The 17,709-nt window shown below is 40.9% G+C and overlaps 1 protein-coding gene across 1 annotated transcript in view; it reads right to left on the bottom strand.

Moving 5' to 3' along the window:
* Positions 1 to 14,933: 14,933 nt before the first annotated feature.
* The window catches only part of ICE1 (interactor of little elongation complex ELL subunit 1), a 99,162-nt gene continuing 96,386 nt past the window's right edge, over positions 14,934 to 17,709 (bottom strand). Inside the window, exon 21 of the mRNA XM_073678503.1 lies at positions 14,934 to 16,078. Coding sequence (XP_073534604.1) covers positions 15,900 to 16,078 — 179 coding nt within the window. The 3' untranslated portion in view covers positions 14,934 to 15,899. The remainder of the gene's footprint in view (positions 16,079 to 17,709) is intronic.

Here is a 17,709-nt window from a genome sequence, read left to right as displayed (position 1 = left end):
AAGATCATTTTTCTGCATGATAATGCACCATCTCATGCTGCACATAAAACATCTGCATCTCTGGCTGATATGGGCATAAAAGGGGACAAACTTATGGTGTGACCCCCATGCTCCCCTGACCTCTACCCCATTCAGAACCTTTGGAGCATCATTAAAAGGAGTGTCTATGATGGCGGGAGGCAGTTCACATCTAAGCAACAGCTCTGGGAGGGTATTCTGTCCTCATGCAAAACAATTGAAGCAGAAACCATCCAAAACCTGACAAATTCAATGGACGAGAGAGTTCAGAAGCTCCTTTCGAACAAGGGGTCCTATGTGAAAATGTAACATCACCTAGAATAAAGTTTTGAGTTGAAAACTGTTTGATTTCAGTTTCTAACAACCTGCTAATGCTTATAATTTCAAAAATGACCATTTTTTTGGTCTTTATTAAAATGAAAAGGTTGATCGAAAAGTTTGGGGGATCTAAGAGTGTGGCAACCCAGTAGTCATGATTACTTCGAATTCTGACAATATGAGGGTCATGCTGCAGGTAGTGCAGCAAGAAGGCACTTATGTGTCTTGCGCATCTCGGAGCCCCAAAATTATTTTCCGGGCTAGATGCAGCTAAAAATTATTTTTAATTTTAAATCTGGTGAAGCTTATTATAGATGGCCTAATAGGATCAGTGCTGCACACTGCTACAAAGCCCAAATTATTTTCCAGTCAAGATACAGATAAACATGATTAGTAATTTGAAAGCTTAAAACGGTTGGTAGGGTGATTTTAACCAATCATCAAGCTTTTACTCTCCCCAGGATGACACAGGGGTAGAAAAGTCGTTTCGGATCCATGATTTGTTCATCTTTATGAACGTGAGTCTGTCTACATTATCAGTGGAGAGCCGCGTGCGCTTATCTGTCAGCACACCACCAGCAGCGCTGAACACACGTTCAGACAGAACGCTGGCTGCGGGGCATGACAAGATCTCCAAGGCGTAAGTGGCTAGCTCCGGCCATTTATCCAGATTGGAAGCCCAAAAAGAGCAAGGGTCCAGTGACACAGTCGTGGCTTCAATGTTTACTTGGAGATACTCCTGTACCATCGTCTCTAGGCGTTGACTATGTGTCAGACTTCTTGTTTCCTGTGGCCTTGCAAAGGATGGGCTAAAAAAGTGGTGAAATGATTCCACAAAATTGATGTTACCAGCAGATACTGTGGTTCTGTTACGGTTTGAGTGCTGAACACTTGACGGTCCCACGGTTGGCAAGTTGGAACTGTGAGATTCACTACGTGCACCACTGGTATTTTGTGGAAAAGCACATGTAAGATTCTGCAACAGTCTCTGCTGATACTCCTGCATGCGTGCATCCCTTTCTATGGCAGGAATAATTTCTGCAAATTTACTTTTGTACCAGGGATCTAACAGTGTGGCAACCCAGTAGTCAGGATTATTTCTAATTCTCACAATTCGAGGGTCATGTTGCAGGTAGTGCAGCAAGAAGGCACTCATGTGTGTTGCGCATCCAGGAGCACCAAGTCCCTGTTGTGTTGGTGGCGAGGTAACAATCATGCTTCCTTCCTCTGTCCTCTCCCCCCAACCTCGCACAACAGAAATGTGATCAAGGTCTCCCTCATCTGATGAGTCTTCCATCAGTTCGTCCTCCACTTCTTCCTGGGCTCCTGCACCTTCCTCACTAGTTTGGCTGCTACCATGCGCCCTGGTAAAACCATCTCCCCCACCCTCACATGCCTGCCGCCTTGGTGCTGCCGACCTTCTGGACCTTGCAGATGTTAGCCCTTCCGCATACAACTCCTCCTCCTCTACTTCCTCCACCTCCTCTTGTGCCACCACCTGACTCCGAATTCTGTTTAACATGTGCTCCAGCATGTAAATCACCGGAATAGTCATGCTGATAATGGCATCGTCAGTACTAAACATCTTCGTCGCCATTTCAAAACTGTGCAGAAGGGTGCATAGGTCCCTGATCTGAGACCACTCCTCCAGCGTGATTTGCCCCACCTCTGAATCTCGTTGGCCCAGGCTATACGTCAGAACGTATTGCACCAGGGCTTGTCGGTGCTGCCACAGTCGCTGCAACATGTGCAGAGTTGAATTCCACCGGGTAGGCACATCGCATTTTAGCCGGTGAAGTGGCAGGCCCAACGACTTCTGTAGAGATGTAAGTCGCTGAGCTGCGGGATGCGAACGGCGGAAGTGAGCACACAGTGACCGTGCCCTCTGCAGAAGGCCATCTAGTCTGGGATAGTGGGCTAAAAATTGCTGGACAACCAGGTTCAACACGTGAGCCATACAAGGCACGTGTGTGACATTGCCCCGGCGAAGGGCCGCACCCAGGTTTGCAGCATTGTCGCACACGGCCTTCCCTGGTTTCAGGTCCAGTGGAGACAACCATTCATGAAATTGGTTCTCCAGAGCTGACCACAACTCCTCAGCTGTGTGACTCACATTTCCCAGACATTTCAATGTAAAAACCGCCTGATGACGTTGAGCCCTACTGCCAGCATAGTAAGGAGGTGTGCAGGATCCCTTCTGCGCAGTTAGAAAGCTTGTGGCATGACCAGACAGGCTTTGGGTGCAGGTGGAAGACCGAGAGGAGGTTGAGGAGGCAGAAGCAGTGGAGGAACTTTGACATAAAGAGGATTGACACACAACTCGTGGGGACGGCAAGACTTGGACAGCAGCCCCTTGTCCTGCTGTCACCATAGTTACCCAGTGCCCAGTCAGCGACATGTAACGCCCCTGTCCATGCCTACTCGTCCAAGTGTCTGTGGTGAAATGCACCCTGTCACACACAGAGTTTCTCAAAGAAGCGGTGATGTTGTGTGCGACATGCTGGTGGAGCGCAGGCACACCTTTCTTTGAGAAGTAGTGCCGACTGGGCATCTGGTACTGGGGCACTGCGACGGACATAAGGTCTCGAAAATCCTCTGTGTCCACCAGGCGGAAAGGCAGCATTTCTGTAGCCAAGAGCTTGCAGATGGTGAAATTCAACCTCTTAGCTTTTTCATGGCTAGGAGGAAATGGTCTTTTACTTGTCCACATCTGAGGGAACGAGGGCTGGCTATTGTGCTTAGACGGGGTTGATGAGGGTGTCCCCGGCAAACTGCCGGTCTGTGAGGAAGATGCAGGCGGACATGTTAGGTTGCCTTCATCCGAAGGTGGTGCTATCGATGTCGGACAGCGCTCAACACCAGCTGGTGTTACCACCTCCAAAGAAAATGATGACCTGCCAATCACGCTGGCTGTTGCGGGTAAAGTGGTGGCAGGTCTGCGCCCCAAAACAGGTGTGACTGCTGTCCCCCCAGTCACAGAGGATGAAGAGGCCGCGGATGCACAAGATATGGCAGACGGTGGTTGGCCCGGCCGGCTAGGCCGCATTGTAGCACACTGAGCTTCCCACTGCAACTTATGCTTCATGTCCATGTGCCGGTTCATGCATGAAGTACTCAAACTATGTATTTTTTGGCCTCTACTTAGCTTTTGCTGACAAATGTTACAGATAACACGAGTTGGGTCATCTTTATCGATCTGAAAAAATGCCCAGGCTATGCAAGGCTTAGCACCCATGCGACCTGAAGAGCCACCACGACTTGTGGTGAGAGGCAGAGTTGTGTTTGAGGATGCAGTTGTTGACGTGCTTCCAGTACTACGTCTCTGTCCAGGAAGGCGCAACCTGACCTCGTCGTCACTAGCATCTTCCTCCACCTCCTCTGCTGACCTCATCTCTTGGCTGACTGTGGGTTGACAGTAAGTGGGATCTCCGACCTCATCATCATCACCCTGTGCGTTATCACACCCGTCGTCCTCAGAGCCAACCTGTTCCTGCCCTGACAAAAAACTAAAGCTGTCGCTCCAATCAGGTATTTGAGTCTTATCATCGTCTTCCTCATTGTCTCCACCAACAGGAGTTACAGTTTGGGAATGAGGGTCTACATTATGGTCAGAACCTTCTGCGTCTGGTCCTGGATCCGACTCAAAGATTCTGGGCATCAGTGCAGATCATTTCCTCGTCTGGATTCACAGAAGCGCTGGAGTTGACCTCTGATTCCCAGGCTATAGTATGAGTAAACAGCTCTGCAGACTCAACCATCTGTTCTACCTCATACTCAGACGGGCAGCTGGAGATTTGGGAGCTGTGAGGAAGCAAGTGCGATTTGGGTGACACCTTTGAGGACTGGAGTATTTGTGATGTTGAAGTTGATGTGGAGGAGAGCCCACTTAAAGGAGCACTTGATATCCGTTGAAGCACCTGCTGTTTTTGTGCCTCATCTGGAATTTGTAGCGATTGGCGTGGCCGTAAGAAAGGGATCTTATCACATTGTCCGCTAAAAGAAGTAGACATTTTAGTTTGGCTGGAAGATGGTCTTTCTTCTGCAGATGTTACTGTTGCTTTAACACCTACCCCACGGACACAACCTTTTTTCCCCTTCCCAACACGCCTATTCCCCTTTCCACCAGCAGCAGGCCTTTTTCCACTCATTTTGGTGGTTAACTAATTCACAACTCTGGAGTTGTTTGCACAAAAAAACAATGGATGGTAACCGAGCAGAGCTGAGTGGCCAAACTGTGGTATTAGGCCAAAACTATTGGCTGGGTTAGATGCAGAAAAAAATTATTTTGAATTTGCAACCTGATGGAGGTCAGTATAGATGGACTAATAGAGAAAGTCCGACACACTACTAGAAGGCCAAATATTTTTTCAGAGGTAGATGCAGAAAAAAATATATTCAGTTTGCAACCTGATGGAGGTCAGTATAGATGGATTAATAGAACAAGACCCACACACAGCTAGAAGCCCAATATTTTCAGAGGTAGATGCAGAAAAAAATATATTCAGTTTGCAACCTGATGGAGGTCAGTATAGATGGACTAATAGAACAAGTCCCACACACTGCTAGAAGCCCAAATATTTTTTCAGAGGTACTGTAGATGCAGATAAAAATTAGTTTTAATTTGCAACCTGATGGAGGTCAGTATAGATGGACTAATAGAGAAAGTCCGACACTACTAGAAGGCCAAATATTTTTTCAGAGGTAGATGCAGAAAAAAATATATTCAGTTTGCAACCTGATGGAGGTCAGTATAGATGGACTAATACAACAAGTCCCGCACACAGCTAGAAGCCCAAATATTTTTTCAGAGGTACTGTAGATGCAGATAAAAATTATTTTTAATTTGCAACCTGATGGAGGTCAGTATAGATGGACTAATAGAGAAAGTCCGACACACTACTAGAAGGCCAAATATTTTTTCAGAGCTAGATGCAGAAAAAAATTATATTCAGTTTGCAACCTGATGGAGGTCAGTATAGATGGACTAATAGAGAAAGTCCGACACACTACTAGAAGGCCAAATATTTTTTCAGAGGTAGATGCAGAAAAAAATATATTCAGTTTGCAACCTGATGGAGGTCAGTATAGATGGATTAATAGAACAAGACCCACACACAGCTAGAAGCCCAATATTTTTTCAGAGGTAGATGCAGAAAAAAATATATTCAGTTTGCAACCTGATGGAGGTCAGTATAGATGGACTAATAGAACAAGTCCCACACACTGCTAGAAGCCCAAATATTTTTTCAGAGGTACTGTAGATGCAGATAAAAATTACTTTTAATTTGCAACCTGATGGAGGTCAGTATAGATGGACTAATAGAGAAAGTCCGACACACTACTAGAAGGCCAAATATTTTTTCAGAGGTAGATGCAGAAAAAAATATATTCAGTTTGCAACCTGATGGAGGTCAGTATAGATGGATTAATAGAACAAGACCCACACACAGCTAGAAGCCCAATATTTTTTCAGAGGTAGATGCAGAAAAAAATATATTCAGTTTGCAACCTGATGGAGGTCAGTATAGATGGACTAATAGAACAAGTCCCACACACTGCTAGAAGCCCAAATATTTTTTCAGAGGTACTGTAGATGCAGATAAAAATTAGTTTTAATTTGCAACCTGATGGAGGTCAGTATAGATGGACTAATAGAATGATGCTATGCCCAAAAGATTTTACTTCACTAGGTGCAGTAAAAAAATTGGTATTCTATACACAGGTGGTATATCTTGCAACACAGATAGGCTACTCCACTGACTAACACACTCTGCAATAGGCCAAAAAGGATTAGCTTTGCTAGATTCAGCCAAATGCTGTGAAAAAAACTTGCACAGCACTGGCACAGACCTGCCTGGCAAAAACTGATAGGAACTCATGTAACCTAGTCCTGAAAAGGACTGCAATTACAATTAGTCTTTACTCCCACAACCGATCTATTTAAGAGCACAGACCTCCCTGATAAAAGTCGTAGGAAATGCTGTAACCTAGTCCTTAAAAGGACTGCAATCACAACTATTCCCTACTCCCAAGCTATCTGTATATTTGTGCGAAAATTGGCTTGAAATTAACAAGGTATAGCGCACACAGCAACAGCGGTGCCGTCTAACACGCAGCTGCAGTAGTGAGAAAATGGTGGCGACGGGGAAAATGGCTTGGTCTTATAGGGCAAGGACATGTGACATACACTGCCAATGACACATGCCCTTGCTTGTGTGAAAAAAAGCACTTCGCTCCGTGTGTGCGCTGCTGATAGGCTGACAGATTGCACCTCCCCACTGTAAATGCGGGAAAGAGAAAAAAAAATGGAGATCTTCATTGTTCCTGCAGAGATCCATCCCCTGCCCCTCCCCCCACCCCGCTGTACACTCAAACTGCGTATTAACATTAATTTTCATCATTACTGAGAAAAAATCCAGTTATGATTTTGGTGCACGAACAGTTATCGAACATAACCTCGAACAGCCGAATTTTTCTCAAATTGTTCGTGTTCGCCGAACGGCTCGAACACCGCCCAAAACAGCTCGAATTTGAGATTGGCGAACAGTTCGAGTAGAACAACGCTCATCTCTAGACAACAACCCTAAACACACCGGTAAACAAGCAAAAATCTTGGTTCCAGTCCAACAAAATTTAGGTTATGGAGTGGCCAGCCCAATACCCGGACCTTAATCCAATAGAACACTTGTGGGCTGACATAAAAAATGCAGTTTCTGAGGCAAAGCCAACAAATGGCAAAAATTTGTGGGATGTAGTCAAAGCATCCTGGACTGTTTTAACAGTTGACAGGTGCCCGAAGTTGGTTGACTCTAAGCAACATAGATGTGAAGCAGTTCTAAAGAAGTGTGGCTATACAACTAAATATTTTAGTGATTCACAGGAATGCTAAATCCTCAAAAGAAGAGTACATATTGTGAGTTTGTAAAGACAAATGCAAAACACTGCTATTCTTTAGAACAGCCCAATGTTTATTTTTTGGTTATTTTCTGTAAAGTAGTTAAAATTATATACATTTCTCTTCAGGTTTTGGAATTAGAATACAGTGTGCAATGTTCCCAATGAATGGAAATAAAAACTATCAAGATTTTGTGCTTAACTCATGTTTTTGAACACACTGCTATTTTGAACACTACTGTATCTATATATTTATCAATATTACTGCACTTTGAATTATTTTATTGCATTACAGAACATTGTATATGGTAACTTGTGGTTTCACTCAAAACTGCAACTTGTCCCACAAAACACAAACCCTCATAAGACCATGTTGATGGTGAAAAAAAAAAAAAAAGTTATAGCTCTTGGAAAAAGGTGTGGAGAAATCACATGGATAAGTGAAAACTTCCCTGGTCATTTAAAGTTTAAAGCACAAGCTATGATTTACAAGAGAGTTTAAAGTATTTGTTTGCTAGATTTGGTTATTTGGTTATAGCTATTGTTTATCTTACCTGTTGGTGGTGGGTTTTTCTTGAATAACTTCATCACGATGAGAACAAAGATTTATTTCTGTAATTTAAAGTTATTTTAACCTACTAATAACTTTCATACAATTGCTTACTTGAAATTACAATTTTATTATAAAGCATCTCAGATGCATACTAAATCGAAACCAAGAAAGTGGAAACATGTTCTTATAATACAGTTTATGTACAGGAATTACAATTCCTTAAGAGGAATAACATCAAATGTGAATCAATTTACAAACCTACACTATAAACAGTCATTCACAGAGTGTCCTCATGTATCTCAGTGAACGTTTGTTAAACCGTACAACAGTAAAACACAGTATAAGAATGGTACAATGAACCAATGCAAACCTAAGAATATCTTAGTTGAAAACCAATCACTTATAATTATAGGTGTAAATATGTGAGATAAAAAGGTATATATTTCATTTTTAGCTGTTTTTTCATTTTCAGAAAACCCATCCCCAGCCATAGTTTGCTTCTTTTACTCACCCTCTTTCTGTTCAGCCAAGAGCCATTTCTGGTGCCTTCAGTGCTAGTGTCACTGACTGAGCTGCAGCCAGTGAGCCCAATTGCTATTACTGTCTACTTGGGCAGAGCTGCCAATCCCAGTGATTAGCTGCAGTGTTGTAGACGTGATGTGAGTGCTGCAGACAATAATAAACACTAGTAGCAATGGCAGACACTCATCGCTGGAGCCAAAGAAAACTAGTAAAGTTTTTTTTGTAAAACAAAGGATTTTTTTTGCAGTTTGTTTAAAAAACAAACTGTTCTTTACTCACCCTCCCTGTGTACATCACTGAGTCTCTCTGTTGCTTCTCCTGCTGTCTGTTATTATAAGCAATGCTTAAAGGGTATAGTTTTTTCTTATTCGCTATATCTCTTTCCTCTTGTACAGGCATTGCAGGACCTTATGTATCCATGGTTACGACCACTGAGATAGTGACAGTTAGCCATTTGCTAGTGGTCGTAACCATGGATACCTAAGGTCCAGCAATGCCTGCACATGAGGAAAGAGATATAGTGAATCAGAAAAACTATACTACTTTTCTAATTGGAGGTAGTTGCTAATATTATTAGTATTACACCTACTACATACTGGGATAGGATCATGGAGATGGGAATACTCCTTTAAGTCACGTCGGGAAAGCTGTAGCCAATTACGGACTTGCCACTGAGCTCACTGATTGTCTGCAGTCACCAAGACCCAGGAGAAGCCCAAGAGACTCAGCACTGAACCCTCTTTGGGAAGGAAGGATTGGGGGGGGCACAGGTGTTTTTGAAACTGTAAAACCTCTTTAAGCATGTGTAGTCAGAGTACTTGAACAGGACCATTCTTTTGCCAGCTTCATCCCTTGGACATTAACAAATATTTTAAAATCTAGTTGAGAACAGACATTATCTTAGATGCTGCCTTTACAGGCAAAACAATCTTACAAACATTAAAGATAACACCATCATCCTCCTGATCATATCAGTAATTCTTACAGGTAACTGATTTGGTAACTGCACCTTTGAACCCATTTAACAGCTAAGAAAAATGTTCAAGTCTGTGCATATTTTGCACCCATTATTTTGCTCCAATGCACCTAAAGTGTACACCAAACTTTGCATATTTAGAAAAAAAAAAAGAAGAAAACTAGCAAAAATGGAGTCTTCATAGTCGTAGACTGCATAAACCTTGTGAATTATGTTACTCGCTTTTTCATGCTTACTTATATACTAACAGAAGGGATAGAAAGAAGGGATGATAACACAAACTACAGGATCAGACTACAGACTGCCATGGAGATACACATTTTTTATAACACTATACAAACTTTTTGATAACACTGAATAAAAATTGTAAACAATGTGAACACCACATTTAATTAAACTTGTCAAGTTTAAAGGGGTTATCAAGACAGAAGAACACAAAGGAAGCTTCAAAGTTACAGTACAGACCAAAACTTTGGACACACCTAAAGATTTTTCTGCATTTTCATGACTATGAAAATTGTACATTCACACTGAAGGCATCAAAACTATGAATTAACACATATGGAATTATATACTTAACAAAAAAGTGTGAAACAACTGAAAATATGTCTTATATTCTAGGTTCTTCAAAGTAGCCACCTTTTGCTTTGATGAGTGCTTTGCACACTCTTGGCATTCTCTTGATGAGCTTTAAGAGGTAGTCACCGGAAATGGTTTTCACTTCACAGGTGTGCCCTGTCAGGTTTAATAAGTGGGATTTCTTGCCTTATAAATGGGGTTGGGACCATCAGTTGTGTTGTGCAGAAGTCTGGTGGATACACAGCGGATAGTCCTACTGAATAGACTGTTAGAATTTGTATTATGGCAAGAAAAAAGCAGGTAAGTAAAGAAAAACGAGTGGCCATCATTACTTTAAGAAATGAAGGTCAGATAGTGCGAAAAATTGGGCAAACTTTGAAAGTGTCCCCAAGTGCAGTTGCAAAAACCATCAAGCGCTACAAAGAAACTGGCTCACATGAGGACCGCCACAGGAAATGAAGACCAAGAGTCACCTCTGCTTCTGAGGATAAGTTTATCCGAGTCACCAGCCTCAGAAATCGCAGGTTAACAGCAGCTCAGATTAGAGACCAGGTCAATGCCACACAGAGTTCTAGCAGCAGACACATATCTTCAACAACTGTTAAGAGGAGACTTTGTGCAGCAGGCTTTCATGGTAAAATAGCAGCTAGGAAACCACTGCTAAGGACAGGCAACAAGCAGAAGAGACTTGTTTGGGCTAAAGAACACAAGGAATGGACATTAGACCAGTGGAAATCTGTGCTTTGGTCTGATGAGTCCAAATTTGAGATCTTTGGTTCCAACCACCGTGTCTTTGTGCGACGCAGAAAAGGTGAACGGATGGACTCTACATGCCTGGTTCCCACCGTGAAGCATGGAGGAGGAGGTGTGATGGTGTGGGGGTGCTTTGCTGGTGACACGGTTGGGGATTTATTAAAAATTGAAGGCATACTGAACCAGCATGGCTACCACAGCATCTTGCAGCAGCATGCTATTCCATCTGGTTTGCGTTTAGTTGGACCATCATTTATTTTTCAACAATGACCCCAAACACACCTCCGGGCTGTGTAAGGGCTATTTGACCAAGAAGGAGTGTGATGGGGTGCTATGCCAGATGACCTGGCCTCCACAGTCACCAGACCTGAACCCAATCGAGATGGTTTGTGGTGAGCTGCACCGCAGAGTGAAGGCAAAAGGGCCAACAAGTGCTAAGTATCTCTGGGAACTCCTTCAAGATTGTTGGAAGACCATTTCTGGTGACTACCTCTTGAAGCTCATCAAGAGAATGCCAAGAGTGGGCAAAGCAGTCATAAAAGCAAAAGGTGGCTAGTTTGAAGAACCTAGAATATAAGACTTATTTTCAGTTGTTTCACACTTTTTTGTTAAGTATATAATTCCACGTGTTAATGCATAATTTTGATGCCTTCAGTGTGAATGTACAATTTTCATAGTCATGAAAATACAGAAAAATCTTTAAATGAGAAGGTGTGTCCAAACTTTTGGTCTGTACTGTATATCTCTTACTATTGTAATTGAATTATGCCAGAGTATCTGTTCCTTTTCTGGTTAAGCAGATCCACTTCTCTTAACGATTCAGCATGAGACCACCGCCGTCTGTGAAGGGGGCTGACTTACTGGTTATTCAAATGGCTCAGCTACCAAAAGTAGAGATCAGCTGGCCTCCACATAGCTCTGGTCTCACAAAACTTTGTCCTGTGTCAAGCACATAATGGAAGTGAAGATCCTAAACTTGGTACTGGAGAAGACACAAATGTATTCAGCAACGCCATTTGCAAGTTCTATAACTTGAACACCTAGAAATATGAGGCTTCTTTATAAGGGGCTAAAAACATTTTTATTATGAATCTATAAAAATAATTAATTATGCAAAGATAATATCACAAAAAAGTCAGCACAAATGAGGGATACAGGTGCAGGGAAGAAAAAGTGGGTACATCTGGATAATATAATGTGTGGTGCACTGTATATTCCATATGGGGTCAATTACATATAATATGACAGATAGGTGGGTCTCTGGTCTGGTGCACTTGTGTTGTTATCTTTGCATAAATATTTTAAGGATTCATAATAGAGATGTTTTTAGCCCCTTATAAAGAAGCCGCATATTTCCAAGTGTTCGGGTTTTGCTTTATGCTTCTTTTTGGCTATATTGGTTTGGGAATTTTTGGTGATGTTATATACCTTGCCTATAAATAGTCTTTTATATTTTTATTTTTGACTGGGCAATTTTAAGTCAAATAATTGAGATTATCATCAAATTTGCATGTGTGCCTTGGACTTTTCACAGAATTAAGTATGCAACAATACCATGTGACAAAAGCATATTATGATCCTGTTACTTTTCACAATATTTTCCATTTTCTATTCCAACATTACGTCAAACAAAATTAACACAAGGGTGCACTCATACGCAAATTAAATATGTATTGAGCAAGAAATATCATGGTTATTTAGGCTTCTTTTAACATTCCTCCTCCCACAGGAAAAAAACAGTCATAGCCGAAAGTGTTGGCACCCTTAAAATTGTTCCAGAAAATTATTGCAATTACACGTTTTGTTATACACGTGTATTTCTTGTGTGTATTGGAACACAAAACAAAAAAACAGAGCAAAATGGCAAATTGGACATAATTTCACACAAAACCCCAGAAACAAGCAGGACAAAATTGTTGGCACCCCCAACTTAATATTTGGTTGCACACCTTTTGGAATAAATATCTGCAATCAATTGCTTCCTATAACAATCAAACTTCTTGCATCTCTCAACTGGAATTTTGAACATACTGTATTCTTTTGCAAACTGCTGAAGGTCTCATATTTGAAGGATGCCTTCTCCCAACAGAAATCTTAAGATTTCTCCACAGGTGTTCAATTGGAGTTAGATCAGGACTCATTGCTGGCCACTTCAGAACTCTGAAGCGCTTTGTTTCCATCCATTTCTGGGTGCTTCTTGAAATATGTGTGGGGTCATTATTCATCTAGAAGACCCATGACCTAGGACGCAAACCCAGCTTTCTGAAACTGGGGGCTAAATTGCGATCCAAAATCCTTTGGTAATCTTCAGATTTCTTGATGCGTTGCACACAGTCAAGGCACCCAGTGCCAGAGGCAGCAAGACAACCCCAAAACATATTAGTACCTACAGTCAAATATGGTGGAGGTTCAGTGTTATTTTCTTTGTAGGCCTCATTCTGTTTTCATTAAACAGAATGATGTGCTTTACCAAAAAGCTCTATGTTGGTCTCATCTGTCCACAAGAAGCTTTCCCAGAAAGATTTTGGCTTACTCACATACATTTTGGAAAACTGCAGTCTAGCTTTAGGTCTCTGTCAGGAGTGGGGTCCTCCTGGGTCTCCTGCCATAGTGTTTCATTTCATTCAAATGTCGACACGATAATTCACGCTGACACTGATGAACCCTGCAGAATAGCTTGCATTTCTTTGGAACCTGATAGGAGCTGCTTATCCACCATCTGGACTAGCCTGCGTTGCAACCTTTTAATCAATTTTTCTCTGCTGTCCATGTCCAGGGAGATTAGCTAAAGTGTCACTGGTTGTGAACGTCTTGATTATGTTGCGCACTGTGGACAAAGGAACATCTTTGGAGATGGACTTGTAACCCTAAAGCTTGTTGTTATTTTCAACTATTTTCAACAATTTTGGTTCTCAAGTCCTCAGTTCTCTTCTCCTCTTTCTGTTCGCCATGCTCAGTGTGGCACACACAGACACACAATGCAAAGATTGATTGAGTCAACTTCTCTTTTTATTAGGTTTCAGGTGCGATTGTTCATAATGGTCACATCTATTACTTGCCACAGGTGAGTTTGAACGAGCAGCACATGCTTGAAACAAAGTTGCTTACCTGCAATTTTATTAAGTGCCAACAATTTTGACCGGCCCATTTTTGGGGTTGTGTGTGAAATTATGTCCAATTTGCTTATTTTTTCCTCTGCTTTTTTTGTTTTGCTATAATATACACAAAGGAAATAAACGTGTGTTTGCAATAATTTTCTAGGAGAAATACTAAATTTTCTGGACCAATTTCAAGGGTGCCAACACTTTCGGCCATGACATGTTAAATACTTTTCTCTTTTTATTTGTAATTTGTCATCATTAGACACAACTTAATTTTTGGACATCAATGGTTTGATTTCTTTCCCTGTGTGGTTTGCTTAGGTTGTTACGGACATCTGGTGAGAATTTCATGTCAATAGTACCTTTAGAAATATATCTACTTAGAAAAATGGTGACATGCAGAATACTTATTTCACCTGCTGTATGTACATAAATGTGTCTGTTACACAGACATATATGTCTATATATATGTACATATAGTGCATGTGTACATGTATATAGATTTTTCATTCTTTCCCGTCTTTCTTTTACACAAATCAATAGTAACTGGTGCCACAAGGAAAAATCTGCCATTCACCTAACCTAGTTAACAAAGTATAATAAAACAAACATAAAACTGTCATCATTAACATTCAAATGTTAGTTATTACTTCTTTTGCAAGTATAGCGAAAGAGAAAAAAAGACAAACAGCCAAGCGTAGAAACTACGCAAATACTGCATCAGGCATAACTGAGGAGTCAAGAAAGAAGCAAAAAAAGTTACATTGTAAAAGTTTATAATGTTATTGAAGTTAAAGTTCAGACAAAGCAGCAGGAGCAGAAAAGTAACAAACAGGCAGCATACAGCTGCAGGTCATCCCAGCTTTTCTTGTCCGATACCAGGAGGTGGAAAGTTTTACATTATAGAACTCTGCTACTGTCAGGTCCAATAAATTCCAGAATTCTTCTAACTTTTATCTTCATATATATTTCAGACACTAATGAAAATATGGAATAAGATTATAGTACTCAAATTGATTATTATTTGCTCACAAACCCAACTGAGTTAAACTTCACATGTCGATGATGTGCAACAGATCGCCTAAATGATAGCCCTCATAATAAAGGATTTTCAAGGGATAAAGGTCAGGTGGGCCGGCACAACCAATTGTCATTTAATGTTACTTTTGCTGTACTGGAGAAACAAAATAAGGCGCAGTGTAGGACTGCTTCTTCTGTGTTATAACCAATGTCTTAAAATCTAATAAAGATTTATTTATTATGTGTCAGCGCTTAATTGCATATAATGAAGAACCTTGTCCAAGAAAGATCCAAGCACATAACTTGCATTAAATTATAGCATGATGAAGGATCCTGTCGTATAGTCTGCCATCCACGACTAGAAAGCAGGCACTTTTTCTACTTGTCCATTACTGTGTACAGTACACTGCAACCTTACAAGAAAACAGGAAAGGTTAATGCCGTCTCGTTGGATGGAAGATACTACTAAGCTGTTATCCAGCATATATCGCAATACCATAGGGAGCCTATTTTTAAACTGTCATGTGCAGGCGCAACCAACATGCAAGCAGCACATTTATGCTCAGACAGTACATAGAGCAGGTAAGTCACCCATCTTACATAGCAAAAGCAGCACAGGCATCAGTAAGTGGGAAATGTTCTATCGGCATTAGTAAGTGGGAAATGTTCTATCGGCATCAGTAAGTGGGAAATGTTCTATCGGCGTCACTTGTTACAATTGCTGGTTCCGGACTACTAATAAGCCGTTAACAAAGGGAATCTGTAGAAACTTATAATGGAAACAAGCACATTAGAAGGGAGAAATATTATCACACATTAGCGTTGTTAAAAAAAAATAAAATTTGGCTACATGTAGGAACATATACCACGGTTGGTCACCTACGTTGGACTCTGTTCATTTTAGCAGTTCTATATAAAAATTTTAGCTATATTTATTGTACAAAACCTTTACAAACCAGGTATAATTTACACATTTACAATCTCACTGTGAACTCTGTGCTTCGTTGTGTAACAAAAGACAACTTTACAAACAAAAAATGGCTTTATATCCTTAAATATCAAAGTGCAAACTGATAAAAAGAATCAGAAAAAGGCACTTCTGTCCTACAGTGCTCAGGATTCTTGGGAATAGATCCTTCAACATCTAGGTGACATTAAAAAAGACTTATTTATCCTGGACACACAATGATGCAATCTCTTGCATACTGCTCATTACAGCTGGCGGGATGACGTTCTTCGCAGTTTCTTTCCATGCTTGGAGAGTCTGGAGGATGAGAGCAGGGTCACATGGAGCAGTGTCACACAGCATATAGACCGACGCCAACTGGACACCCCACGGTACACCTGTAATGAGGCATGATGGGAGTTTTCAGTAAATATTAGGCCTGCATACAAATAGTGGAGCTTCAAATACCAAGAAAGAATGGAAACAATGCGATTAATAATAACCTATTAACAACTTTTTAATTTTCTGTCCATGGTACAGTTTAATCCATTTAGGGACTTTGTACTTGAAAACGTAAAATTTTACTAAAATGGCAGATCTAGTGGCAATTATTACTCTGCTTAACAACCCACTGCTGGACTTGGATTTCTCTGATCCAAGCACTTGTATTAAAATGTCAGCGGTGTCAGGAAACAAGACCATGCCAGACATGTCCATAACACATAGGAAGTACTTGCTGTCTGCCGTACATGTATATTACACCATGCGGAAGCCAAAATACCAATCAAAAAACACAATGAATAAATAAATGTGCATTCTGAAATTATGGTATGTTTAATAATGGGAAAATCAAAAATCAATATATAAACAAGCTTTCTCACTTCTGATTTGTTCATAAAGCTCATGACTACAGGTCATCAACAAGATTTTAGATTTAATTTTGACACAGCGCTTTAAATCTTCCGCATAATGAGTGTTAAATGAAAAAAAGCTACACAGACATCATTAGGGGAAGACTTAGGAGACTAAACCATATGCCGTTCGTTCACTAGTGGCATTTACAGGCTTTCCGAATTTTAAGTAACAAGTATGTGCAGTAAGCAAATTAAGATTAAGCCACATTCTGTAAATATATTGTATATTTATCACATATTACATTTAGCATAATCTGTAGCTACATCACTCATTTTAAATGGTTAAGCAAGATGACAAATCTCAGGAATGCTCAGGATTTTCTAACCCAAACTAATGCCATCTAGTGTAAAGCGAATTACATTCATACTTTTATTTTAGAAATCTGGGTTCATGTTTTACAGAAATTTATTGTTGAATTGTTCTGTAAGTAAGTCGCACGTACAGTGAGCAGGATCTGCACTTACAGCTTGTGGTCTCTCATCCTCAAATCCTGGATGCTGCCTGTTCCCTTTAATTTGCCTTCTGATTATACTGGCTTAAAGGGACTTCGCACACAGTGACCTTTCAAACCCAGCCGCTCAGTGCATCAAGGCGCGGCAAGTCATTTAAGTGCACCTTCCTACCTGCTTGTTTCCAGTCCATCTCCCCCTTCTCTGGGCTGTATGAAGCCAGAACTATCAAAGAAAAGAGGGAGTAGAGATAGAGGGAAAACAAGCTGAAGGGAAGGTGCACTTACACTACCGTTCAAAGTTTGGGGTCACCCAGACAATTTTGTGTTTTCCATGAAAACTCAAACTTTTATTTATCAAATGAGTTGCAAAATGATTAGAAAATATAGTCCAGACATTGACAAGGTTAGAAATAATGATTTTTATTTGAAAGAATAATTTTCTCCTTCAAACTTTGCTTTCGTCAAAGAATGCTCCCTTTGCAGCAATTCCAGCATTGCAGACCTTTGGCATTCTAGCTGTTAATTTGCTGAGGTAATATTGAGAAATTTCACCCCATGCTTCCTGAAGCCCCTCCCACAAGTTGGATTGGCTTGATGGGCACTTTTTGCGTTCCATACGGTCAAGCTGCTCCCACAACAGCTCAATGGGGTTGAGATCTGGTG

The sequence above is a fragment of the Phyllobates terribilis genome, unplaced genomic scaffold, assembly GCF_046119375.1.
Source record: "Phyllobates terribilis strain yellow unplaced genomic scaffold, ASM4611937v1 Scaffold_4__5_contigs__length_816908805, whole genome shotgun sequence".
Lineage (NCBI taxonomy): Eukaryota > Metazoa > Chordata > Amphibia > Anura > Dendrobatidae > Phyllobates > Phyllobates terribilis.
The sequence above is the reverse complement of the archived record's forward strand: the minus strand, read 5'-3'. Positions and strand labels throughout refer to the sequence as shown.